This window comes from Gambusia affinis, linkage group LG09, assembly GCF_019740435.1.
Source record: "Gambusia affinis linkage group LG09, SWU_Gaff_1.0, whole genome shotgun sequence".
Taxonomy (NCBI): domain Eukaryota; kingdom Metazoa; phylum Chordata; class Actinopteri; order Cyprinodontiformes; family Poeciliidae; genus Gambusia; species Gambusia affinis.
In genome coordinates this window covers 27,700,501-27,727,982 of record NC_057876.1, presented here as the reverse complement: position 1 = coordinate 27,727,982, position 27,482 = coordinate 27,700,501, and the positions used below count along the sequence as shown (strand labels likewise).

Below are 27,482 nucleotides of genomic sequence, written 5' to 3'. Positions count from 1 at the left end.
GTACATTCTGAAGGGGAACAAATTTTAAGGGCTGTGGAAAGGAACAACAGACTTCACAATGTCTAATGAGCTCACATGTTGTGATGGAGGCTTCTTTGAACAAACTCACGACTGCTTTGTACTACTTGCAGTTAAATAGAGGCTGAAAATGACGGTTTAGATTAGCTACTTTCTTAGGGTGCTTTAGTTTGCTTCTTTAAAATGTTTTTGCCGCTGTGATCTATATTTCAGCTAATGTTCCCATTTTATGAGCATTTATTTTCTCTACAGGAGTATTATTTTGATTATTATGAACTCTTGACCCTTCTGTTTCTAGAACTACAGATTTGTTCTTCACTAACTATCTTAACTGTCACAATGTTTTACACTAAGTACATACAATGTTTAGATTGAATTTTCTCCAAACGCCTGAACCCCAGAGGATATTTCTTCTGTTTTTCTTTGAGCTCATGACTTTTCCTGTAATCTAGTTGTGATGATGAAATTTCCAATTAGAAAACAAAGAAAAGAAATAAACAATAACTCATCAGAAGCCATTTTCATTCCAGTGCTATACTGTATACCCCAAAAATAATCCACAAAATGTCACAAAGCAAGTTTCTTCTTACATATAGGTCAATTTGAATAAATTAATATTAAACTATTGTGATTTATTGAGATGCTCCTATAAATTGAGCATATTTAACCTTTACACATGTAAAGAATAATCAGATTGGGTATTATTTGACCTGTTTCTGTACAGAGGACACCATTCCACTTCTGTTGTTTGTATATTTCTGGCTTATAACCACAGAAGTGCTGCATGTGCCTGCAGATGTGAACCTTTTACTTCAGATCCTGTCTCCCTCTTGAGTTTTGAATAGTGCCCTCTTGAATTTATCTTCATAGCATCCCCCCAACAGCCCAACAGTATGTTCCTTTCATTTGCTGTGCCTCACTGTTGCCTGTACAAAGCTGATAAATGCCTCGTGAGTTTTAGCATCTCCTGTTCCAGGGACCTGTGAATTTTTCATGCTCCTCCAGCAGTAACTTCGATAGCCACAGGCAACATACTGTCTGTTCTCATTCTCCAGAACACACTGAGGAAAATAACCTTAAATTTTGCAGTAATGTCGCTTTGGATTGAAGGTTGAACTATTTAAAATTATTTGGTGATATCTCGAGATTACTGTGACACTTTTTGTCCTGCCTGAAATATAAAAAATAAACTTCAGTCATTTAACAGCAAGAGAGTAATTGAAGTTTTTAATTTTCCTTGCTGGATATTTGAGGGACAGAAATGTGTCGTCTGTAAAATGTAAACGCTAGGAACGTTATTGTAACATCAGACACACCTTCTTCGTCTAGGCTGTGGAGGCTTCAGGTTAATTCCTTAAGAATCCAGCTGTTTGGGTTTGACTTTCAGACTTTAGATTAAATTGATTTAACGGGATTTATTTCAGATTAAGTCAAGCTCTTTACTTTTTTTTCTTCTTGCAAATACTTTTTTGTATCTTTTTGTCCAAGAGAAGGCCTTCCATGGCTCTTTATCGCAAAATCCCATCAAAGCAATATAACCAATGTTTTTTTTTTCTTCTTGACTCTGAAGCCAAAAATCAGTTACATTTTGCATGACTTTATTTATTCTGTTGTATTCACAACATAATTAAACGCTCACCAAAAATGCACATTTCTGTAAACTCTAAGAATGTCTTTTGTCAACTTTATTAAACATGCAAAGTGTTGATAATGGCTGTCGGTTATTTAATCAGAAACAAGAAAAACCGAGAGAATGCATCTCATAGCAGGAACAGCTCTGGCTGCTGACAAAAAGTCACTTTTAGTATTTTATACAAGTTTTTTATTCCATGCATTGAACTGTAAATTGCCATAACAATAAATCTTCACTACAAAGACTTGAAAGAATGAAGATAAATTATGATGTAACATAAAAGCAATGCTTACATCACTGTACCTTCATCAAGTTAAGATATCTCTCCTTGCAAAGAAGGCTACATTTATCTTTATGTCCCTGCGTCTTAAGATTCCTTTCTGGTTACGTCGGTTGTGCATTCTCCCTGCTATATTTGTGGTGCAGTAGGTGATTTCAAACAAAGGTAAGCATGAAGACGGTACAACATTTCTTTGCCAGGATGCCAAGTGAAAGTTTTCTGCTTCGTGTGGTAACAGTGACAAAACATTTCTAAAATTTCTTGTATTGTGCTAGCAACAGTGAATCCCACGTAAAAGGACAGCAAGCAATTGTCGCCTCATAGCATTTGTTCCATAGGAAGTGAATGGAGATGGAGCGATATCTCCTCCTGGCCTAAAGGTGACCTATCTTGCTTCCTTGAACAGGTTAGGGTAGGTTTTCATGTTATACAAAACATGTTTGTTAATTTTTTTCTCAAAATCATTGTTAGATAATGAGATATCAGTCTGCTCAGTTCTGCCTTTTTTCAAAATAAGCCATTTTAGGCCCTTTTGTCACTTTAAATCCAAATAAGCTGCTGCTGGTCATGGCCCCAAAATCCATGTTTACACTTGCACATGAAATTGGCTGCAAACAGAGCCACAATTATGCCACCGTATATCTTTGAAAATCAAAAGTAGAGCCTCCTGCACAGTCAACAAAAACTCAGCAAGTGGTTTCTGGATGGTAAAAATAAATGGCTTTTCCCACAGCCATTGCAGCTCCACTTGCGTTGCTAGGTAACAGGCTTGTCTAAGCTGGGGTTGCTAGGTAACGGGGCAGCGTCCTTCGATTGTGAATTAACAATTAGGAGGTTTCTGAAATGGCTTAATTTCCAAATCAAAAAAAAAAAAAAAGACTTATTGCCAAAAACCAATGTGTAGCGGTTTTGTAATATTTGGGTTGTTTTAGAACCAGACAAGACCCAAATGGAAGTATGAAAACTTGAAAAAAGGTAATTTTTCAGAATAGGTCTGCTTTAAGCCCATTAGTTTATTACCCTTTGTGGTTAGCTCAGTTAACTTAGCCTCCTTCCCACAGTTTCTCTGCCTACTCTTCCATGGATGTGCAACTCTCCACTGATTAGACTCATCTGGTCCACTTATCACTGATGGACCTACACAGAAGAGCCACTTTACTCTGTCTAGTCTCAGGTGTTCATTTGACAGCTGAAGGATAAGGGACAGTTGATTGAAGACATCCTTTTCACATCAGTTCACACCATGGGACATGTGACACAAAGTCACTCACGGGTTATTGACTAATAACATGGACTGAAGTACTGGACAAAACGGAGAGCAGAACTGGTAACTTGTGTCCTTAATGACCCAAATGCTGTGACTACAGCATGAATAGGTCTTACTTCCAATCACATTTGAACTGAAGAAGGCTTTTGGGTAGAAGATGAGAGCTCTTCAAGGAATAAAAGAACTCCAGGGTCATTTATTTTGTCTCATTTAAAAGTTGAGTTTAAAACAAGACAACCAAATGGAGATTATTATTTCCTTTTTGCTCATACTTGTACTTTTGATTCTTCCTGAGTAAAATCTTGCAATAATTGGATTTCATGTATAGATTTATTTTTTACAAGAAAAAACATTTTTGTTTTTAAAATGTTGTTTGTTTTTTATCATAAATTCTACAAATAATAGACACATGTGAAGAAGAAAATATAGTGTTGTGCCTGTTTGTCTCTGTATATCAATCAGCCAAGTCTTTGTTAATATTTTGTATATCAGCAGAAAATAGTTTGGAAACCAACAATGTTCTATAAAAAGATCAGCAAAAATTAGTACATGATCTTGCAGAGTCTTTTGGTTCTGAGTGAGTTTGCTTATTTCTCTCATTCTTGTGTGCTTGTGTCTCTGCACAGGGATCTGTCCAACAACAGACTGGTGGCCATACCTCCCAATCTATTTGTCTTACTGGAGGATTTGCTCCAGCTGTGAGTTCTTAATCAAACACGACAGTAAACAGATTTTGGTTTAACTTTGGATTGCTGCAGCTCAGAGTCTGTTTACATGTCTGCGAGAACCAGTTTGCACAAAACTCAATTTTAATTGGATTTATTTATTTTAATTAGTTCATTTTAATATAATTAAATCTGACATATAAAGTATGAAAAGAAAAGCTTTTACACTTGCACCGAGATTTTATGTGTTTATCACATAAGAATAGTTGAGCACAAGTTAGCTTGCTAACAGCATAATAGGTTTATATCAAGCTGTCATGCAGAGACAAACAAAATGAGGATGAGTCCAGCATTTGCTGCTGAAATGTTTTGACAGCTTGATTGGAAGGAAAACATGTAGGAGTTAAAAAGAAACAGAAAAACATGTTATTGAGATGAAGGGCTGATGTCTGATTTACTCTGTAGTGTGAGATCAAGGATCAGTGGCATCTATATTTAATATTTTGTATGATTTTTTTATCTTATGTTGTAGAAACATATCCTACAATCCCATCGTGGAGCTTCAACTGGATCACTTTGACAAGTTACATAAACTGAAGTCTTTGTAAGTATTTGTTCTCCTGTTCCTGACATTGACCGCTAACCTTTACTATTGCAGATTTAAGGACAACAACAGCTTCGTATCTGCTTTTGAAAGGGTAGTGAAGTCTTTTATGATGTTTAAGGTTTGCAAACAAGTCTGTTGTGACATGCCAAATAGGAACAATTTAACAGTAAGAAAAAAGCTGGGCAAAAAGACCACAAAAAAAGTGTGTACCCAAATGTATCGGGTGTAAAACTAACCCATCATTTCAAAAAAAGATCATCATGCTAGCAGTAAAACATGGTGGTGGTAGTGTAATGTTTGGGGCTGCATTGCTGCTTCAGGGTCTGGACAGTTTTCAATAAGTGATTAATTAATTAGTTGATTAGCTCTCTAGCAGGAATTGTTAAAGGACTGCAGGGACACTTTGGTCATGAACCAGGACAATAATCCAGAGCACAGCACAAATTCACCTCCAAATGACACAAAAAACAACATTTTGAAACATTGATAATGAATTTGTTTGATCTGAACTGAAGTTTGACAAGAAAAGCATCGACAGAGGAAACCTATAGGAGCACATTTCTTTTTGCAGGTCTGTAGTTCACTCTTAAGAATTTGTAACAAAATCCATGTTTTTATGATTTCAGGAGCATAGAGGGAATAGAAATTGATAACATACAGCGAAGGATGTTTGAACCTCTCAGATACTTGACTCACATGTAAGTACAACATTATCATGCTCTGGGAGACCGTCATTTTTTCCAAACATACTGTGCTGATAAGACCGAGTCACAGCCTAACCTTACTGGGTCTGAGCTTTAAATCCTCCTGGGAGATAATTAAACCAGCTTTAAGGTGATCCAACCTCTCAGAGGGCAAACATACATAATTCATGAATTCGTGGAATGAATAAGATTCTTTTACTTTTTTTTTCCGTTGTAGTTTTTTGTTTTCATTCAAGTGGGCCAAATAAATACCATTAACGTTGAGAAAGATAGTGATCTGGTTTGTTTTAGTAAAAAAGGGTTTAGTATTAAAGTTTCATTTTCAGGGTTTTTTTTTTTTTTTTGCAGAGGCTTATTGCCCCAAACTGTGGTAAGTAAACTGAAAGGTAACTTTCTAGCGCCAATCAGTGAAAAGCAATTTCAAATCTTCATGACAAACACTTTTTGTGCTGTGTAAGGTTACATTGTGTGTGTTTTTTTCTCTCTTAAATCAACCAGCCTGGCTATAACATCTTAACCATAAATAAAACTCTTCACAACCAGTTGCCTTTGTAATTTAATCCAGTGTAAATCTAACTGTTCTGTGAAGGCCTCACTGGTTTGTTAGAGATTATTAGTGAACAGCCGGCATTATGAAAACCAAGGAACACATCAAACAGGCCAAGTTAAACTTATGTTCTAAAATTTTAATGAACCTTGAAATTTGGCTTAGTAACTTTACAAAATGTGGACCTATTTGTTCTGCAAATATTTACACACTAAATGTACAGTGGGGCAAAAAAGTATTTAGTCAGCCACCAATTATGCAAGTTCTCCCTCTTAAAAAGATGAGAGAGGCCTGTAATTTTTATCATAGATATACCTCAACTATTAGAGACAAAAGGAGAAAAAAAATCCAGAAAATCACATTGTCTGATTTTTAAAGAATTTATTTGCAAAATATGGTGGAAAATAAGTATTTGGTCAATAACAAAAGTTAATCTCAATACTTTGTTATATAGCCTTTGTTGGCAATGACAGAGATCAAACGTTTTCTGTAAGTCTTCACAAGGTTTTCACACACTGTTGCTGTTTTGCCCCACTGTAATATTTAATGCATCATATGCAGAACATTGTTTTTTTAAAAATATAATTTCAATCAAAAGTAATTTGGGGATCTGAGAGGTAATAATTAATTTTCCTTTTGCTTTTCATTAAGGCCATTTTATTTTTATTTTTTCCATTTTTTTCTCAGAGTTTTTGCGGCGCTAGTGGCTCGTATTTTTTTGTGACAGTAGGCAGACAGGAAAGAGGGTGAGGAGAGGGGGGAAGACATGCGGCACAGGTCGCCGGGACCGGGAGTTGAACCCGCGACGTCCGTGTCAAGGACTAATGCCTCCAAGCGTGGGGCGTGCTAACCCCCTGCGCCAACACAGCACGCCCCCATTAAGACCATTTTAACCGCTTCTAGTTACCATACAGGCCAAAGCGATACTGAAGAAAGCAGAGCTGTGTTGGCAACCCACACCTAAAAGTAAATTATCCCAAAGCCAAACGTTTGGTTGGGTTTCAGTTCTTTTAGTTTTGATTAATGACTGATGTTAAGTCTGTCGGCTTTCTCCAACAAGAGTTTATAAGAACAAAAGGAGCAGTTTTAATCCAAATGGGTTTTTTAAAGAAGTCTTCCACCTCCTGAACTGCACAGTCTGACAGAAATGAGATCACTGTCCTTCTGTTCTTCCTTATCGTCCAGTTTAAATGCACAAATAGACAGTAAGGGTAATATTGTGGATGGAGCACTGCAGGCTGCAAGTCAACATATACCCCATGGCTTAGCATTAGATTGCTTTTTTTGATGTTGTTTTTTTCTGTTTTCTTAGCTATTTCAAGAAATTCCAGTACTGTGGCTATGCCCCTCACGTGCGCAGCTGCAAGCCCAACACAGATGGCATCTCATCTTTTGAGGACCTGCTGGCCAACATCGTCCTGAGGGTTTTTGTCTGGGTTGTCTCTGCCACCACATGCTTTGGCAACATCTTTGTCATCTGCATGCGCTCGTATATCCGCTCTGAGAACAAACTCCATGCCATGTGCATCATCTCCCTCTGCTGTGAGTCAAACTGCACTTTCAGGGGAACAGCAGTCAAATGGGAGGGAGTGTTGTGCAAAGGGAGGGAGATATGGAGCTTTTTAATCTTCAGAAAGTACAAAGTGTCACCTGAAGTTTCTGCCTGAACTTTTATTTATTTATTTTTAGTCTGACTGTATTTCTATGCCATAGTGTATAGTCATCAATCAATCAAATTGTATTTGTATAGCACATTTCAACATCAAGGCATTTCAAAGTGCTTTACATCAAATCAAACACAGAAACACAATGTAACAGAATCAATAATCAAAACACGACAATGAGTCAAGTTCCAGATGGAACGTGTTTCATTATGTTTCTCTGGTATAAAATATTTAATAACTCTCACAGGGTTTATTATGAATTATATCAAGTTTATGCAAAACATCAATTTTTGCAGTGACTACTCATTCTATGTTAATATGTCTGGCACACGTTCACTTCCTAGAGTTTGTTTTTTGGTTGATCTGCCTGGAGGTTCTGGATGGAGTTAAGACTCAAATTTATTTTCAGTGAACCCAAGATGTTTAAATTGGGGCCAGGAGTTTTAATTAATTTCAGAAACTCTTAACGTGTTAAAGAAATGTTATGCAATTAATTATATTTTTATGGACAGCAAATGTTACCTGTGGGAGCCAGATATGGACAATGAAGAATGATTTCTTGGACCACTACAGTCCAATACTACACTTTTTCTCAGATTTATTCTGAATGACATTGATTCCAGTTCATTTGATCACTCTCCATAACAACCCACAAACTGGAAAAATAAAAAACAAAGTATATTTATATTTCTCAAAACTACAAATCTGATTGCTTCTCAAGCTGTCATGACTAAATGGAAAAAGATAAATCACTGGTGGGATTTCTTAAATCATAATCTCATCAGCTAAATTAACACAGACTCTTGATTAAGATGTTGAGTGATGTTTCCAGAAAAGCTGAGATGCTTTGTAAAAAGTTTATATAAAGGCACTGAGCATCTAAATGTTCAAACCATGAATGTAAACCAAGATTCATATTAGTTTTATTTTAACTCGATGCCAGCAAAATCTTTTAAATATATTCTGGATACATCTACCACCAAGGCTGTGGAAGTGAAAATTGTCCCTCTTCATATCAAAATTTTATGTTTTCCCCCCTATGCACGTATGCTCCAATTTTCTACCACGTTTTGGCTTGATAATTTTACATGACCTTGTTAATATTGTATGAAGGAAGAGGAGTGAAGACAGCTGGGGGCAGAAAGCTGGCACCAGGGCAATAAAAAAGCTAATTAAGTTATATATTACCCTAAAAAAATAAAAAATACATCCACGCATCAATCAGCTCAAACATCTGACATTTAGATACGGTGTCACACAACAAATCAGTCTGTTAGGTGTGATAATAACTGAATCAACTGAGGACTAGTTTCATAAAACAAGAGCTCTACACTGATGTCTAATAAAGTAAGCAATACATAAATATTTAACCATATTTTTTCATCAACCTCTCTGCACTAGAAACATTAAAATATCAACTCTACAATCTGTAGCTGAATCTGCAATTTCAAGAATATAATTTGTCAAGAGCCTTTTGATTGGCTAATGGTGAGCTGAGAAAAACTCAGCAGGTTCATGACAAAAGAACAGTTGAAGTCTTTTCAAAGCTGCAGCATCTAACTTTTAGATTTTTTTGTTTATTACTTAAGACTGTCACTATGTTGTGACAGTACAATATGGATATAGATGTTATAAATTTACATCAAAATAAAAGTTGCTAAATGTACTTGCACCCACTACTTTTCAGAATTAGTCTAGTAAAAAAACCATAAAACTATTCAGGCTATTTTTACAAATATCCTGTGTTCATCTGCTCCATAATTTCCCAATAATGCATTGATGTTTGTGGTTGTAATGTGACAAAATGGGAAAAATGTTTATTGGGGTGTAAATATGCTTACAAGACAGAGTAACTGCACAGGAGAGTCCAAGATGAGCAGATGAGTGATATGAATGTCGCACAACATTAGTCCTTACCATTATATGCAGTTTGCTGTTGTCTAGGTGACGTTTACAGCAACACAGTGCCACATACAGTTTGTGTTCCAGGTGGACAGCTATTAAACTAACTTCTACATGGCAGTAAGTTAGTCTGTTAAAAAAAAAAAAAACAGAGAAAATGACGACGCATTCAAAACTCAACATATTGTTCCTGACATTTTCAAGATGGTTAAAGTGCTTCATTAAAAGGAGAGGTGATGCAATGTGGAGGTAACATGCCCCAACTCTTAAACATGTTCCCTGCATCCTTACAAAAATAAAGACATTTCTGTGTTTTTGGTAGCTCACAGCTCAACACAGGATTTCACCAGAGTGCTCATGAATGCAAGGACATTTGATATCAGCATCAGATGAGGACTCCTTGGGTGTTTCGTGATTTAATGAGGAGAATCAGAATAGTTGTTTTTTAAAATGGCCATTTAAAATGAACTCCAGACTGACAGCTGAGGAAAACGGAGTTGATGGTAAAGACGGTTTATTTCTCAAGAAATATTTGAGATAGAAGAGCAAATCTGCTGCTGCTGTAATGTGACACCGTGTAAACTGTCCATATAAATAGAAAACACGTTTTACTTTAATCAAAATCTGTTACAGCCTTCAAGTTATACAATAACTATGAAATCATAGGTTAGAGCAGGGTTTCCCAAACCTTTCCCTACCTTGGCCCCCCAAACATCATTAGCTTCTGGCCAAAATGAATAGTTATTACATTTGTTTAGCATAAATGCTGCCTCATTATTTCTGACTTTAGCTGGCCATCATTTCTGAGGGTTTTTTGAAGCAATGTTCTCCACAGATGAACTGCTTACATCCAACTTTCTAAGACCCTCTTAGCTCTTCATGGTGACCCCCTACAGGGCCACAGCTCCCACTGTGATAAACCCTAGATTGAAGGGCACAAAGTTTTTTCTAAAATATTAATAGACCTATGACAAATGTACCATGAAAGGTGTCAACCAAGTTTGAATTTGTTTTCATTTCAAGGCATTTGAAGCCTAGTTGCTTTAACACATTGATCTTTAAAACTTTAATCCTTCAGAGTTGGCTGAAAAAAGCTGAAGTGAATCTTAAAGGGATGAAAAAAGAGATAACTGGCCTTAAAATGGTTTAATCTCTTTACCAGAAGTGGATTATATACTTCTATATGCAAACACAACATGTCCACAAAGAGCTACTGATTTGCATATAAAGGGAATAGATTTAAGTTTGTAGTCAAAGTATAAACTCATTCAAGTGTTGAACCATCTGTATTCAAATCTGGATCAAAAGTTAGCTTGAAAGACGTTTTCATCTGTTCAGCCACCTTCATCTTTGACTGTAGCCTTTTACTCACTGAAAACATTTTCCTGTTTGGTTTTTATTTTTTATACAAAAACATGTCAACACAACGTCCTTGTAACCTGAAGCCAAGATCCTGCTAGAGATCCCAGTCTGGCACAGACTAAATCAGTTCTGTTGTTTTCTACTTTTAATCCTCACATCTCAATGCTGCATAGAATCAATAATAAAGTGTTAAAATCTTTCTATAATCAATAAATCAAATGTATTATAGATCACTTTTAATAACTTTATGAGATCAATTTTGCAAAACTATTTGAGAGATTTTTAAATTTTTTTTTACATTTCACAAATGTTTATATATTTCATATAAATTTTACAGACAGGAAGGTTAAAGGTATTTTTAAAGGAATGGGGAAATATTTTGTCTGCAAAGTTGCAAAGCTGGTAGAGACTTATCCCAAATAACAGGAGAATTTGCAACAGAAGCTGAATACAAGTGATCAAACTTTTCAGATTTTAATTAGTACAAAATGTTTAAAACTAGGCATATTAACAATTATGGACTACTTTATGTTGGTAACTCATATGAAATCCAAAAGAAATACATTAAAATTTGTATTGGCACTGTATTCAGGTGATACTTTATGTAAAACAAAGGATAAAATCACAATAGTGGTAACATTTTCCAGCTGGATATAAACTCCAGATTTTGACTGATGCCTTTCAGATGTCAGGAAGAACAGCGACAGATGGAGGATATATGTGTAATTAGTTTTCACACTGCACCAGTGGAGGAGCATGTGGGACTTGAGTCTAAGAAAAATGAGACTACTCTGCTTGGAGGAACCTGAAAAAGAAAATAGGTCAGTTATCAACATTATTCCCTAAGAGGAGCTTAAAAATATTATGTAAAATTATTTTGGAGGCAACAAGAAGAAAACTGTGCTTCACCATCTGTAGTGGCCACATTTAATGCGTTGGATCAATTTGACCCCCATAATTTCATCCATGAACTCCGTGGATAATTACAAATCGAGTTGCTCTTGGCCCAACACAATGGACTCAAAAGGCTGCTTGTGGAAGGTGTTGTACATCTCTGTCAACCCCCAGATTCAATTCTCTGTGGACCCATAATTTGCTTTAATAACTGGCATAAAATACAAATTCAAGGACTTGATTGCATACCTATGATAGCAATCAAGTTTTGCTACACTTTTTTATTGGATTTTGTTTGAGCTTTGACTGGGCCATTCAAACACATTGATATGCTTTGATCTACAGCATTTTGTTTTGACACTCGCTTCATATTCGATGCAGTTTCTCCAGTAAGAGACGAACATTCACCCCAATCTCAAACCTTTGTCAGTGTCCAACATATTTTCTTTCTGGACTGACATTCATGAAGCTCAATCCACCTTCCTATCATCTCTGTTTCCTGTTGAAAAGAAGCAAAAATACACAAAAAACATTTACATTGATCATTCTAAGCTGCTATCACTGCTCAGGCACAACCTACCGTGAACAGAGCTCCAATGGGCAAGATGAATTTAGACATTTCCCTGGCTTTGTCTGTTGGGAGTCGTTAGCTACTGTGGCTAACAACATCTAATTGGTTAGCAAGTCAGGTCCAAACTTGATGTTTTCATCTCTGGATCAGGCTGATATGGACACACAAAGCTGTGTTTCTCTGTTCTCAAGCAGTATTTGGCAGCTTTACTTTACTTCCTCGGTGGGGTTGCATACTGTGTCTGTTGGTGACAGAACTCTTGGAGGAACCTGGAACTACAAGGTTCCTTCTGCAGAAACAAACCAGCTTTGTCTGGACAAAGTTATCCTTCCAATAATTTCATCCATGTCTGGATGCAAGTGGCTTGTTTTGGCCACTTTACTTCCTATTCCATATCTCATGATCATAGGTGAGGGTCTGAACTTTGAGAAACTGGTATATTGAGAGCTTTTCCGATCTGGTCAACTCTTTCTTCACTAGAACAGATGCTCACATTACAGTAGACAAAGACCCAATCTGTTGGTCCATCTCCGGTTCTTAACATCACTTGTGAACAGGGCACCAAGTTGCTGTTGTGGGATTTTACATTCATTTGAAATATTGCATCATTTGGTATTCAGCTGTTATTGGAGATATTTAGCCGTCATCTGTGATAGCTTATGGTGTGCTGACATAATGAAGGAATTACTCCCAGAGGGTCATTTTGTTGTGCATCTGAACATTAGAAATGACTGAGACATCTATAAACTTATTAGAGAGTATGACTTATAAATTTGCAATTAGTTCCTTGATCGTGACAGGAAAACTTTTTTAATAAACTACCAAGGGCAATGAGGAGTAAACATGGAGGAAAACATTTTCTAGGGAGGTAATAAGACACTTTTGATCAGATGGAAAGTCCTGCACTAAAGACAATGTCAGCTCTCTGTGTGACACCCGTACACTGCATATAATTAAGTATTTCTACCACAGGAGACCTTGGTTCTTTGCTATGATAATGTGCTTATGGGCCGAGTTACTAATACTAATATGTTGACTGCTCCTTGGAACAGCAGCTCAACTCAAGCTGAATCTGCAGACATACTAGAGGGCTTACTGTTTATCATTTTACTTTTAATATTTAACCTCAACAACACAAGAACAAGTTTCAACACAGAATATAATTTCAACTGCTGTTTCATGTTTTTAAAAATAACTAAACTAATATTTATATTTAAACAAAACAATTATTATTATTAGATTTTGTTTTGGTATAGACCAAGAATAATATGGTTTAACTGCTTTGCATTTTGGATACAAAAATCATTAACATTAGCAACCTGACTTGCAAATATGTTTGCATCTTTTTATGCCCTTATGCATATTCATTTATGCAGAATGGAGGTATATAGAAAATCAACTTTTCTCTGAAATGTGACATAATACCAATAACTAATTAAGGGATTGTTGATTAATGGGTGACTAACAACAGAAGCCACACCTGCAGCCGTATATGGACCCTCATATTCAGTATGTTTTTAATGTAGAAACCTTCAAAGCCCACCACTGAACAACACCCTTTTTCCTAGCTGCGCTTTATTCTGACTAGATTATTTGCTGTTTTGTTTTTCAATCAAATTCAAAGTATGCCATGAGCCTAAGCAGACACTTAGAGACTGTCTTTGCAAAACTGACTTCTTATAACCTTCTTTCCACACTGACTTCAGTCTATGAGAGTTCCCACTAGGACCAACTCAGCTCAGCTGAACCTGCTCTATGTGGTGATAAGGTTTTTCTACTATTGCTTAGGTTCAAAGGATGTGGAGTCTGGTTGAAAAAATCACGTCAAGTCTGTCGGTCACTGATTGGCTAGGGAGTGGAGTCACTCTTTGCATTATGAGAGATTCTTACAATAACCAAACATTTTAAAAACTCAAAACAGTGACTGGCATAGCTTCCATATTGTGTTTGTGTCATACAGATCCATCCGTACCACTTTTCAGACTCTGGGTCCGCCCAACTATTTGACACCCACCCACTAGAGCTGTTTCTCAAGTTAATGGAAAATCACTCAAAGTGTGTAAATTAGAGTTTAGCTGAGTTTAGCCATGCTGTCAGGTGCTTGTGGAAAAGTAATTTGTGTGATATGTTAATGACTGTTGAAAGGATACAATCAACACAGCAGGCTTCAGAAACCGGATTGCAGCAGAGGATTGTGTGAGTCTGGTAAGAGAACCAACAAGGTCTCGAAGGACTCTGAAAATTTGCCATTCCACTGTCTGGAACATGGTCTGCAGGTGAAGGACCTTTTAAACAGCTGCCAACATGTCCAGGTCTGGGCAAGTTCACCCTAAAAGTGGATAGCAAATGCTAAAAAACACTACAGAACCTCTCTAGTGGCAGAATTTAGGAGTTTAATCGGACTTCTCTCTAAAGTAAGTTGTTCTTTCTTGCAGGTGCTGATGGCCTGATGGGTGTTTATCTCTTCATGATTGGTGCGTATGACCTGAAGTTTCGTGGTGAATATAATCGTCATGCTCAAGCCTGGATGGACAGCACTCAGTGTCAGGTCATTGGCTCTTTGGCTATGCTGTCTACTGAAGTGTCTGTGCTGCTCCTCACATATCTCACCTTGGAGAAGTACATCTGTATCGTGTACCCTTTCCACTACCTGACTCCCGGCTGGCGGCGGACTGTCAGTATCCTGTTCGGGATATGGGTGTTTGGATTTGTTATTGCCTTCTTGCCTCTGGCCTGCAAGGGTTTGTTTCGCAACTTTTATGGCACCAATGGGGTCTGCTTCCCTTTGCACTCGGAACAGCCAGAGACGCCCTGGGCTCATGTGTACTCCATTGTTATTTTTCTTGGTGAGCATTTGTTTTCATGTTTGCTTTTTCCTATTGCATAACCATGTTTTTAACCAACTTTACTTAATACATGTATTTGGAAACGCATACATCTTTTTATTTGGTTTCCCATAAGTTTATAAATGTGCCCTTGCATAAAGATCTGATTCAAATTTACAGTATACTTGTGTATTTTGTATCAAGATTAAGAATCCTACAGATTATCTTTGACAATTACATGTTAGGAAACCCTGTACACCCCAGAAGTAATTCTGAACTCGGTATTCTCTCAACAGGTCTCAACTTGGTGGCATTCCTCATAATTGTCTTCTCCTATGCAAGCATGTTCTATAACATCCAGAGAACAGGCACTCAGACCACCAAGTACAGCAACCACATAAAAAAAGAGGTGACCATCGCCAAGCGGTTCTTCTCTATCGTCATCACTGATTCCCTCTGCTGGATTCCCATTTTTGTTCTCAAGATCCTTTCACTGCTGCAAGTGGAAATTCCCGGTAATGAACATATGGTCACTTAAAGTCCACCTAAATATGTTCTTTCAGTACAACATACGTGGCTGGCAGTTTGTGTCTGACGTATTTTTGTGGTGCGTGTTAGCACTAGTGACAACAACAATTAGCAATTTAAGAACCTGAAATAAAAGTTTTACAAAATAATTTCAAGGGTAAAGTGTATCTGTAAATGTCACCTTCAAAAGCAATAATAATGTCTAACTGCTTAGTAAAAGCTGCATTCACAAGCCTCCTGGAAGTTTTCCTCACTTTTGGTGTTTATTTCTGGTGTAGTTACAACCTGAACAAAATCATATTGAATGAACAGAGGTTCTTGGAAATAAAGTTTACATCATTGGAAGGCCTGTTTATTTTCTCTTAAGTTGTGCCACTTTTGTAAAGACATTTCTGGGTAGTCTACTGAAAAAATAGCCAAATGCTTTTCTACCCATGTCAGACTGCTTATCCTGTTCACCCTGCTCAGGAATGTTTTTTGGTGTCTGTTGGACTAGATAATGGAAGTTCAGAGAAACAACTCTTTGTGGCAATTTAACATTAATTCAACATACAGGAGCCTTGATGGTGTGTGTGAGGAACATATATAATTACCACAGTCTGGCATCTCATTATGCTAGTCACCAGCTCAGTTACACACTGCTGTGGGATGATATCCCATTTCTCAACCAGCAGCTGTTGCTTGTGTTGATCCTTCTGCATAAACGGCACACCAAAGCTGATCCTACAAGTGTTTAGTCGGGTGGAGGTCAGAACTGAAAGCTGGTCATTCCAGCCTCTGCTCAGTCTGATAAACCCTGCTGTGATGGGGGAGCATCGACATCTTAGAAGATAAGAGTTCAGGCCCAGAGAATGGAGATATGGGATTCTCACTGGTTAAAACTCATCTCAATATCTTTGTGCATTGAAATAATTAATAGCCTTCTTTTCTCCAGTGTGGGAGATGCAGCCACACACATCACATTGCCAGATATTGTAAGGTTTACTGCTCAAATCACATGCATTTTCTCATAAACATCGTCCCATTTAAGGGGACATAAACTGGCTTTCAGCACCATTCTCAAAGAATTGCTGATAAAGGGCCGATATTGTGTATTTTTCAGGCTGAGAGCCCAATCAAATAACTACATTACCTTCAGTTGTTGTGAAAATGTATCAAATATAACTTAAAAACATCTGCAACTTTAAGAAGTTCTGTCTTTCTAACACCCCTCTTCAGCACATAATCACAGCAATGATTCTTTTCTATCTCAGTTCTTCTGCTCAAAATATAAAAATGATTAAAGGAATCATTTCCTCATCAAAATGATTTTTTTTCTGAATACTTTTTGTCATGTTGGGTTGCTCCACATTTATGTTCTCCCATTTGTTTTCTCTGTTTCCTGGCAGGTACCATCAGTTCCTGGGTTGTCATCTTTATACTCCCCATCAACAGTGCCCTGAATCCCATCCTCTACACACTAACCACGCGGCCTTTCAAAGAAACAATCCTCCAGGTGTGGGCAAACTACAGACAGAAAAGACCTCTGCTCAGCGGTCACCCGCCACATCATCCGTCGCTCACGTGGCAGGAAATGTGGCCCCTCCAGGAAAACAGCCACGGCGTCTCCCCAGGGACGCTGGAGACGAAAGACACAGCAGCAAAACTTACCCCTGTGGAGAATCCAGATGAAGGATACAATGACTTTAATGTGAGTACGAAACAACAACAGCAGAAGCAGCATGCCGTGTTATCGGTGTGCTCACAGAATAAGACGGTACCCCAAACACTCACTCATATTCATACGTTCACACAAACAAATGACCTCCTCTAAGTGACTAAGAATTGATCTGTTTGTATCTGTATAATTCTCCTCAACCACATTAACATTTCAGATTCAGTCATCTAAACTCTTTTAGTTATTTCCTTAACAGTGGAACTTAGTCCACAATCTGTGCACAGATTTCTCATTTAAAGTGAAAAACATCCCAGTAGTATTCATGAGGCTTAGCAGTAAACACAGTCATCAAAGATTTACAACTACCTTGTTAAACATTTTACTCTGCATTTTCTCTAGAACTCACCTCACTTACAAATCAAAGATGAAGACTTCTGAATTACAAGTTTGTTTTTTTTAAATACAAGTTACATTCATTTCTGTGAATGAGAATGTCATTAAAAAAGTTTATTTATCTCAGCAATTTAATACAAGTCATACAAATTAATCAGTGTAATTCAAGCAATATTTTAATACTATTTATTTAATCATTCCTTACAGCTAATAATAATCCAAAATGCAGTTTCTGAGAAAGTCACTCGACACCAATAAAAACAAAAGGATTTTTAATACATTATCTAATGTTACAGGCAAAAAATAATGAAGAACATTTGTCCTTGACATTTGCCCAGCAGATAGTGTTGACTTCTTTCACAAGGATAAGCTGCTAAATGTCATCGCTAATAAAGCTAGCTTTTTACTACATGCTGAATATAAGCAAATTAATGCAAAAGGAACCTCAACCAAGCATTGTGTGTATAAACTCTACAGTACATGAACATACTTTTCAATTATCCAACTTAAAATGTTTATTTAAACATGCAGGACATTGATACAGAGGATTATGGAGAATTGGAACAGCGGAGGTAAAAGGGACTTAGTTTCATATTAGTTGCTTCCCAAAACTGCTTATTCCCCAGAGTCCTTCTAAAAATTCAAATATTTTTACAATTAAATGGGAGAAATGGTGAGCTCATTACAGCAGTTTGGTAGGAATCATTATCGCACCATATTCCAACTAAATAAAGTGGCTGGTTATGATGCCAGTGATGCATTGAGTCTCTGTGTAATGGCTTAAAGGCCTCACAGAAGCGTTTCTGTTTGTTGTCGCTGTGCTTTGCTGTATAACAGATTAGTGATTCAGAAGTAGCTCCCTTTCCCTGCTGTGGCCTCTGGTTCTGGTAGCGCAGCTTTTGTTGACTGCAGCAGCGCACAGATAGAGAGATGTGTAGCAGAATAATTAGGCTGTTAAGATGCTTTCTGTTTCATTATCTATTCCTATGGGTTCTTGACTTGAAAAAAGAAAGAAAAAGGAATAAGAGTAATAATAAAAATGTGCCTCGGTTTCTCTTAACATCTAGTCGAGATGTCTCGCCGTCTCATGAACATAAAGTCTGAGTTTCTTTATTTAATTTCCAGCCGGTTAAACTCAGACAGAATGTTCTCCATCTCTATGTCTCCATCTTTGTTTTGATATTTCTTTATTCTCATTTATCTTCTGAATCCAAACATTTGCACCCAACACCCAAACTAAGTCTACAAGATACACATTTACTGTCTGAGGTTGAATAGCTGTTCCACCAGTTAGGGTACCTGCAGTGATCCCTGTCACTGCTGACAACACCAACATGTAGACTCATGAGTATCAGAACTGGATTATGGAGCAATGAAAGATGATGTCCTGGTCTGAAGAATCATGTTTTCTCATCATCAGCCATCAGAGGAGACTTTGGTGTCTCATTCAGGCACTGGAACATCAAGCGTGTTTTATCTGGCAGTGGCTGTATGCTGCGTTTTGGGGAACTTGTAGTCAAATAAAATTTTTAAAGTATGTAATGCTGAGAGACCTCTGGTGATGCAAAACATGTGTTTCCATTTTATTTCAGTACAGTTGAAAAAACAAACAAGCAAACAAACAAAAAAAACACTTCAGGCTAGTGCAAAAATCTTTTTTTTTCAATTTGCCATATTTCCACTAAAGCAAATTTCTTTTCAGAATTCCAATTTGTGCAATTTTAATGTCAATGGCCACTAGTACTGCCTGCTTTGTCCAGGTTATACTAAAGCATTTGTGATAGCATCAACTCCCAAAGATGGTCATGCTATGCCTAATTGATGTAGAAAAATCCATTTTATGAACTGACATTTTAAGCTTCTGCAGCTGACAAGGCCATTGCCAGACTTTAATAATTAGTTCTGTAAAACCTGTCCCATGAGATTTCCCTCCATTAGGTTAAGCACTCAGACAGAGAAGTTACACACTTCAGGATTATTGTAACATGCTCCAATTACATCCACTGCCTCAGTCTTGGGTAAAAATGGAAGTAAGATGAAGTGATGCTAAATTTTAAACCCTTCTGTTTATCTAAAATAAGTTTCCTGGAGACACAGAGGAGGATTTGTTGGTGTGAATGTGAGAAGCATACAAATACGCCGATGTTTAGCTTTAAGGCAACCCGTGTGATTATTCCAAGGATGTACATGTGCCACTGCTTTTCATGCACAAGTGGGTCCCTTTCACATCAGCAGAGTTTATGTTGCTCCACAAGTGGGTTTATGAATCATTGTGGATGTAAAAAATCCATTTATTTTCATAGATGTTCATTTTTTCTGCCGTCATTTTTGGCTGCACTCAATTTCTTCAAGATGGGACATTTCCCGTATATTCACTGATGTAAAAATGGACCTGTTTTTTCTCGCTGTGTGTGGAAACACTTTTTCTGCTCCCAGCAGGAAGCCTGAGCAAAACGGCCACCCTGGCTTCACACACATGAAAGGTCACCTGCAGAGGAATTACAGCAGATGGATTTTCAGTGTCATTAATATACAAAGTTCCTTAAAGCAGGGCAGCTAAATTTGTTTGCTGGAAGAGCCACTGTGATGGCAGCTATATTCCACCTGCTGTTATCTAACATAAAATATATAAATATAGAAATAATCTGCTGAATGGATGACATTTTTGCTGCCTTGGGTTGCTACATGTCTGCTGCATTCTTATTTTATGTAGCTACACTACAGAATGGATTTGGTAATTGCAAAGGTACTGGATTGTTTTACATACATTTACTCTAAACAGAATTGACTTTTTGTCCTGGAGATAGAAAGTGTTGATTTCAGTCTTCCATCGAAACATTTAATGTAGCAACAGCCCAAGGTTGACATTCCTGACTTTTCCTGAAACATTTTGAGAATAACACATTCTCCACACCTGTGCTGATGATTGAAAAAACCTCAGTGCCATCCGCACAGCTGAAGGCTCTTGACCGTCTAAGTCTGTGCTTTTAACTGTTCATCTTCCATTTCAAACCTGTCAGATACTCTGAGAGCGGTTCTGACAGCTCCTGCTCATGAGCTGAATACATGGAGGAAAAATCAGAAAGGCCTTTCATTTGTCCATGCACAATCCAATTAACAGAGCAATCAAAATTAGCTGATTTATTGATTCTAAACTTTTAAAAGAAATGAATAAGTGAACATCTTAAAATATCGTCACCCTGTTTCATTTCTAGGCTTTTGTATCTGAATAAAATTAATCTGCTCGCCAGTTTCTAAATGTATCATCTACCATCAAGTATGGAAAAAAATGTGAACGAAATTCCTCTCTGTCATTATTTATGAACCATAAAGCCAAAATGAAAAAGTTATGTGTGAAAAACTTGCGCCCCATGGTTTAAAAAACTACTTATAAAACTACCTTAAGCATCAAAAAGTCAGAAACACTTTTAATTTATGACTTTTACACTTTCTTATAATATATTAGATGGAATCTATTGATTTTCTTTATAATGTTACTAAAATCCACTGAAGTTTGCAAACATTTGATTCTGTACAGCTTCTTTTAGATTCCACAGTTCCTCAGTTGTTTTCAGTCTTTCATGGTCATGTTTGCTTTTTTTATTGAGATTATTCTCCTGTTTCATGACTGCATTTCAGCCAAACCTCAAATGTTGAAGAGACATTGGCCTCACATTTGACCCATACAGTGGAGATCCTAGTCAGCTCAGGCCCTGTCCACACTAATCAGTATTTTGGGTTAAATTTTAAAAAATGTCTTTGTTTAGCTCTTCTGTCTGCACATAACCAGAATTAAACCATAAACTCTTTTTGCGGTATGAGCCGTTCTGTGTCTGATAACCTGAGCAGGGAGAACTCCGGCTCTCTCCCCATGACGGATAGAGACAGGCAGAATCTGCCCCGTGATCCTGCATGTTTATGATGCATACACCTATTCAAAAGCATGACATAGAGGCCAATTTAGCTCAAGCCTGGTCTTGCTTTCTCTGCTAAAAATCACAACAGTGTTTTAGGTTATCTTCCCACTTCTGTTTTGCTTAGGCCTGACTGTTTATTTGAATGAAAAGTGAATGACTGAGAGGAAAACATGGAAGAGAGCCAAGGAAAAGACAACACATATGTTGCAGAAGAGTCCATAGTTCATCTCTGATTTTATCTATCCCCAGGATCTTCTTCATTTTGAATTAAACGCAGTTAATGAGGACATTATTGCTCTCCGACTCAGTTTAGGTATTAATGCCATACCTTAGATATAGAAAAACTATGACTGTAAGCACTCATGAAAGGGTTTCAAGTCCCTGGGCCTGCCCCTTCTAGCCCATTACGTCAAGTGCCTCATCAACCCACCATGCAACGAGTATGTAATGATACTGACAACTTCCTTACAGATACATTCAGACCTTAATTACAATGGAATATTGCTATTTAACTGCATTGGAGGACAATCAAACAATCAATTAAAAATCTAAAGTTTCTCCTAAACTTCTCAAGATATTCCTAAAGAAAAAGGAGGATCTGCAGTTATCATGTTCTAAGACAAATGACTTTTTAAAAATGAAAATAATTCTAATTTTTAAAGAAAAGAAATCATTCAATCTTAGCTCACTAATACATTCTGCGTTCAAAAATTCTCAAAATATTCTCAGAGGGCCTTGTCTATCTACGACAAAGCAAAGAAAATATTGCTCTGAAATTGTTGTGGTTCACTTAAATGTAACTTTGCAAACATAACTGGTGCTGCCGCAGTATTTTAAAAGAAGAGAGATGCTTTGCCTAAGCTATTTTCAAAAAGTCAAGCATATTTTTTATGGGACATTCACTCCTGGAAAGGTTAGCAACTGTATGTTTCTGCTTGTGAGTAACCTTTTACTGTATTATGACATTCTAGTAGTTTAGAAATACCTTTAAAACCTTTCCCAGATTGATAGGAATCAGGAACGGCTCCACTAAGATGCTTGCTGATGTTTTTCTATATTACCTGTTTGCTCCAGAATAGTAAAAGTTCTGCTCTAATCAAAGTGGTTACACGTCCTGATGATCAATTAATAAACTGGCTGCAACTTTCTTTTAAAATGTCAGAAGTAGAAATATATTTATATTTATTTTATTTTGGTATTATCTTTGTTTAATAAGAAATTTGACGATGGAATCGTACATTTGAAATCACAGTTAATTAATTTCAGAACCTTTAAAGATCAGATCATTTGTGTGTCCTGATAATAAAAACTCCCGAACCTGAAAACGGCGGCTGCTCTGTTTTCTCTACCATGACTGAATTATATTTACATCATTAGTCAGATTTGCACTGAGTTTTATAAATACTGTTTTATCCAGTACTTATATTATTTTTCTACCTAATCCTGCAGAAACACACTATGAAAGAATTAATCTAGAGCTCACATTTACCCAAAACCTGACAAAAAAATAATTTACACCTCTTCCAATTCTGCTCAGCATACATGCACACTTATAGTGTCCAAACACTGATATACTATGGTTATTATTGTTTTTATTTGGAGTGGAACTTATCAGTCAATATGAAATCATATCTTCACATGTTGACCATGCATTTTATATTTAGGTCAGCAAGCCATCCAAAGACAGTAATAACAACACACCTCTACCAGGGTGAGAATAAAGAATCTCATTACTTTCTATCCTGCATCTCTGTTGGGTGTTATAAATAAAACAAAAATCACAGCAGTTTGTGTTCATCTGCTGCTGTTCATTGTTTACCTTTAAAGCTGGGTCAAACAGGCAGATATACTGAAAACTGGTAGGAAAATCAAAGCGCATCTCCCTTAATAACGAGCATTCTAAAAATGTTATCTGTGGCATCAAAAAAATGAAGAAAACTGGGATTTTTAAGGAATGTTGTGCTTTTGTCTGATTCCCAATGTATTTGGCACACTTTTAATGCAAAAACCTTCTTTTTTTTTCTTATACGTTTCACACATTTTGTACTGTATATATGAACAGAATCTGTCCTTTTAGTTTTTGCTGTTTTTTCATGTTTTTTATGGCTGTCTCAGTGTTATAAATAATCATAACTACAGATGTTCATTCTGTTACAAACAAATGTTTAGAAATTGCAAGTGGATATGTGTCAATGATTCATTAAAACATTATGCTTAGTTTGACGATTAGATTCTTGTCCAATCAGTCTCTGAAAAGTACTATCAAACAACTGAAAGGGTGAATCACTCAATCAAGTTCCCTTTTCAGAATGAACAGGCTCTCCACAACACATTTCATTCTCAATTTTAGAGAAATAAGCAAAACATTTCAAAGACTTTCTGAAAAAATAATCAATGCAGCCATTTCTAATATTTTATGCTCTGTTTGCAGAAAGCTTTGTTTCTCCTTTCATGCTATTAATTACTGGAAGTATTTTCCTGAATGTAATATAACAGTCTCTGTGTGTTCAACAAGGAATGTATTTATTTTGGACAGGATTGAAATTAATAAGTTTTATGTGTCAGTTATTGCAACACAGGAAGCATTTTTTTACATCCTGTTAAGATAAACCCCCGGCTGGTCTGGGGGTTCGGACCTCATCTCACAAACCCTAACATCACAACACAATTTTTACACTGTGAAGTACCATACTGGCATTTGTAAAATAACTAGTGCTGTACAATAAAATGCAGTTGTGAACTCCTAAATGAATGTGTTTTTTATTTCTGTGTTGAGTTAGATTTCTCAGTCTTTTTCTTTACTAAAATGGAAAGCATGTGTCCCTCAAAGCAGAAATTATATTAGGCTGCTAAAAGGTCACTTAACTTTGGATTTTGAAGCTGAAAGAAAGTGTGCAGTGATGTGAAAAAGTAGGATAATTCATATGAATCTATAAGCCTTTTTGACACATTTGGACAAATTGAAACAATCCTTTTTCACAAAAGCAGAAAGTCGGATATTTAATTTTTTGCATAAATGTGTGCTTTTTTTGTTTTTACTTTTTTACTAAAGTTACCCCTTTCCTAATAGATCATAGAGATTAATAGCTTTTTTTTTCTATTAAGAATTAAAAGGCAATTCAATCTTTACATACAAGATGAGGAAGGTGTTGAGTTAAACCAATGGAGTAAAGTGTGGATTTTGATTAGAGTATTTTAGAAACTGCTGCACAGTGGTGTAGTTGGTAGAGCTGTTGCCGAGCAGCAAGAAGGTCCTAGGTTCGATTCCCAGCCTGGGGTCTTTCTGCATGGAGTTTGCATGTTCTCCCTGTGCATGCTGGGTTCTCTCCGGGTTCTCCGGCTTCCTCCCATGGTCCAAAAACATGACTGTCAGGTTAATTGGTCTCTCTAAATTCTCCCTAGGTGTGAGTGTGTGTGAATGGTTGTGTGTCCTGTGTGTCTCTGTGTTGCCCTGCGACAGACTGGCGACCTGTCCAGGGTGAACCCCGCCTCTCGCCCGGAACGTAGCTGGAGAGGAACCAGCAACCCTCCCAACCCCATTAGGGTCAAGGGTGATTAGAAAATGGATGGATGGATGGTATTTTAGAAACATAAATTGACAAAAGTAAAATAAAGTACCAAAGAATAAAAATAAAAAGCAATAAACATTTTGTACATTCAGCATGAGATTATTACTGAAGGGATTGCTTCATGTTTACTAGCAGTACTCCAATCAGCATTTCAAAGCTGTTCACCCCAAGGAAACATATATGTAGTTTAAATCACATTTTTTTGCCCCTCAAGACTTTTCAAAACGATGTTGACATTATCGACATGGAAAATCCCAAATGCTTTGCAGCTTTCTCTGATTGCAGTTTTGAGTAGATTATATAACTTGTTAAATTAGGGGAAGTTTTTATTAGAACACAGATGTTGTCAAGTCCACGGGGCATGTGTCCCACTACTGAGCTGACCCAAAAAAATTCATTTTATGCCTTAATGAAAATCCGCACTGAGTGAATAATTAGAGATAATAAATGAACATAGGTTTTCTGTCAGTAATTTGTTTTAAGCATTTAAAAACTGAGGAGTTTAGCATTACAAAATGCAAACCCCACATTTGAGGACAACTGTAGCAGCACAAAATTTTATGTAATTTCATAAATGAATGACTACCATTAGAATGCCAGGTGAGTAGCAATAATTTTCATGCTTACTGTGGAATAAAATATAGTGTGATTCATTTCATCTTTCTTTGACAAAATCTAGTGCATTTATCACTACAAAATATGGTTTACCTCATGTAAAAATGAAAGAAAAGTTAAGAACTTTGCTGCAATTGAAAACACAAAGAGCTTACTTGCCTTTACAAGTGTACCTGCTAGCTGGAAACATCCTCTGTCCGCTAGCGCTGAGCCACCAGAAGACAACAGCTTCTCTTCCAGAGATAGAGAGAACAGCAATTCTGTGTTCAGAGTTTGGGAATTGTTAGAAGGACAAACCACACCTGGTTGAATGCATTGTGACAATAAAGTTTGGTGCAGAGAGGAATAATTTGTATAGCTGCTTCCTTTGGTGGAGTTGGGCTCAGACCCTTAGTTCCAGGCAGAGAAACTCCTTCAGACCAAGAAATTTGGAACAGTTTTATGCTCCTACCATTTTGGGAACAGTTTGGGGTTGCCAGCTTTCTGTTCCAACTGCACACTACTGAATAAACCTAGGACATAGATGAGACAGTTTGTTGTGAAAGAATTTTACTGGCCTGTCCTGACCACAACCCAACAAAGCACCTTTGGGATGAATTGGAATGTGTCTGTTTCCTTTTGTCCAACATTTGTGTCTGAACTAACAAATGAACTCAGAAGAGGAAGATCAAAAGTTTTCATAAACATACTCCTAAGCCTTGTGGAATGCTGAGGTTTTAACAGCTGCAAAAGAGGGGACATTATATTAAACCCTGTGGATTAAGAATGGGATGTCACTTGAGTTCATATCTGTGTAAAGATAGACAATTATGTTCAGCTAAACTCTGCAGTGATGAGTCTTTTTATGCAATCCATTTAAAGTGTGTTTATAAATCCCTTTTTACTTTAGTGTACTTCATTAACTAAAATAAGTTATATTATTCCTAGTGTTCTTTCAATTGATTAAATTTTTAATGAACATTTTTAAGATGAAAGGTTTTCAAAAGTATGTGTACTTGAATAATTTGAATAAGAAAAATGGCAACCAGCCAAAGTTGGTAGAATTCCATAAATTTATTTTTAAAAGTAGCACAACTTCAATCCATTTCACTCAAAAGTAAAAAATAAATAAAAAAATTACTAGAGTCAAAAAGTCTTTGGTAAAACTGCTATTTAATACTAATGAACATCTCATTTTAAATTTTAAAATGCCATCAGACAAACAAAAATATAAAGTTATGTGCAAATTCATCTCTTTAAATTTCTAAAACAAAGAAAGTAACCAGTGACAATGAATATTGATAACGGTTTATTCACTGAACAGACTCATCACGTAGAGAATGACAGAACAACAATGTTTATGTACAAATTGGTCTGATTTTAACATAAACTGTAGGTTTGGAACTTATACATTTTTAGTTAAAATCTCAATGCTCTTTAATCAGTGAAATTATTCACAGTAGTTGCGACTTCAGAATTATATTAGTTAGGTAAAAGTAAAAAGTATATTGAAAAAAGTATCCCTACCACCCGCAAAAAAGTTTATATAAAAGGAACTACGTAAATATAACTATTTATTCTCCACCTTCGTTTCCATTCAAGCCATAATTTTCTAATTCAGCCTTAAATTTTTATAATGCTCATAATGTCCAGTAAAACCATTAACTGTGTGAAACCCACTCACACCAGATAGGGAAAACAAGTAAAAGCCTTAGTTTTAGCCTATACTTTTTTAAAAGTAAATTATTGATTCATAAAATAGCCTTTTATTTGGCTTCCTTATTTGTCATGTTATAAATTTACCAAAGTAAAACTAATCTGAATCCGAAGATTTCTAAAATCAACCATATTTTGTATGCTGTGAAGTATATACAGATCTACACAT

General features: G+C 36.5%; 1 protein-coding gene across 6 annotated transcripts in view; it reads left to right on the top strand.

Moving 5' to 3' along the window:
* rxfp1 (relaxin family peptide receptor 1) overlaps positions 1-24,182 on the top strand; it is a 102,583-nt gene extending 78,401 nt beyond the window's left edge. For 3 of the 6 annotated variants that reach the window (XM_044126524.1, XM_044126529.1, XM_044126530.1), the window contains exons 13-19: positions 3,825-3,896; positions 4,396-4,467; positions 5,097-5,168; positions 7,034-7,263; positions 14,550-14,960; positions 15,236-15,454; positions 16,856-24,182. In XM_044126524.1, coding sequence (XP_043982459.1) covers positions 3,825-3,896; positions 4,396-4,467; positions 5,097-5,168; positions 7,034-7,263; positions 14,550-14,960; positions 15,236-15,454; positions 16,856-17,280 — 1,501 coding nt within the window. In that variant the 3' untranslated portion in view covers positions 17,281-24,182. The remainder of the gene's footprint in view (positions 1-3,824; positions 3,897-4,395; positions 4,468-5,096; positions 5,169-7,033; positions 7,264-14,549; positions 14,961-15,235; positions 15,455-16,855) is intronic. The other 3 variants (XM_044126527.1, XM_044126526.1, XM_044126525.1) reach the window with 3 other exon arrangements.
* The last annotated feature ends 3,300 nt before the right edge of the window (positions 24,183-27,482 follow it).